Source organism: Penaeus monodon, chromosome 25 (genome assembly GCF_015228065.2).
Source record: "Penaeus monodon isolate SGIC_2016 chromosome 25, NSTDA_Pmon_1, whole genome shotgun sequence".
Taxonomy (NCBI): domain Eukaryota; kingdom Metazoa; phylum Arthropoda; class Malacostraca; order Decapoda; family Penaeidae; genus Penaeus; species Penaeus monodon.
This window is the reverse complement of record NC_051410.1, coordinates 38,106,003-38,106,493: the sequence shown is the minus strand read 5'-3', so window position 1 is coordinate 38,106,493 and position 491 is coordinate 38,106,003. Positions and strand designations below refer to the sequence as shown.

Genomic DNA, 491 nt, shown 5'->3' with positions numbered 1-491 from the left:
ACCACTGAATCGCGATACCACAAAATCGCGATACCACAGAATGGCGATACCACAGAATCGCGATACCACAAAATCGCGATACCACAGAATCACAATACCACAAAATCACAATACCACAAAATGATGATACCACAAAATCACAATACCACAAAATCGCGATACCACAGAATCACAATACCACAAAATCACAATACCACAAAATCGTGATACCACAGAATCGCGATACCACAGAATCACAATACCACAAAATCACTAAATCCTCAAAATGATGATACCACAACCCTAATACCTTCCGCCAGGTGAGTGTGAAGCCACGGCTCGTGATCGCTTACCCTGGTACTCAGGAGGACGCGCTGCTGGAGGGCTACATGGCCAGGTACCTCTCCGAGAAGGTCCGGAGCCTCACCCTCGACCTGTACACCGAAGGGACGCTCAAGGAGTACTTCGACGCAGCTCTTAAAGGTAGGTGTGGCTGTGTGGCTGTGGGGGAG

The 491-nt window shown here is 48.5% G+C and overlaps 1 protein-coding gene across 1 annotated transcript in view; it reads left to right on the top strand.

Annotated features, from left to right (window-relative positions):
* The window catches only part of LOC119589391, a 16,243-nt gene that overhangs the window by 12,748 nt on the left and 3,004 nt on the right, over positions 1 to 491 (top strand). The window contains 1 exon segment of the mRNA XM_037938006.1: positions 295 to 462. Within this exon segment, the coding sequence (XP_037793934.1) occupies positions 295 to 462 (168 nt within the window).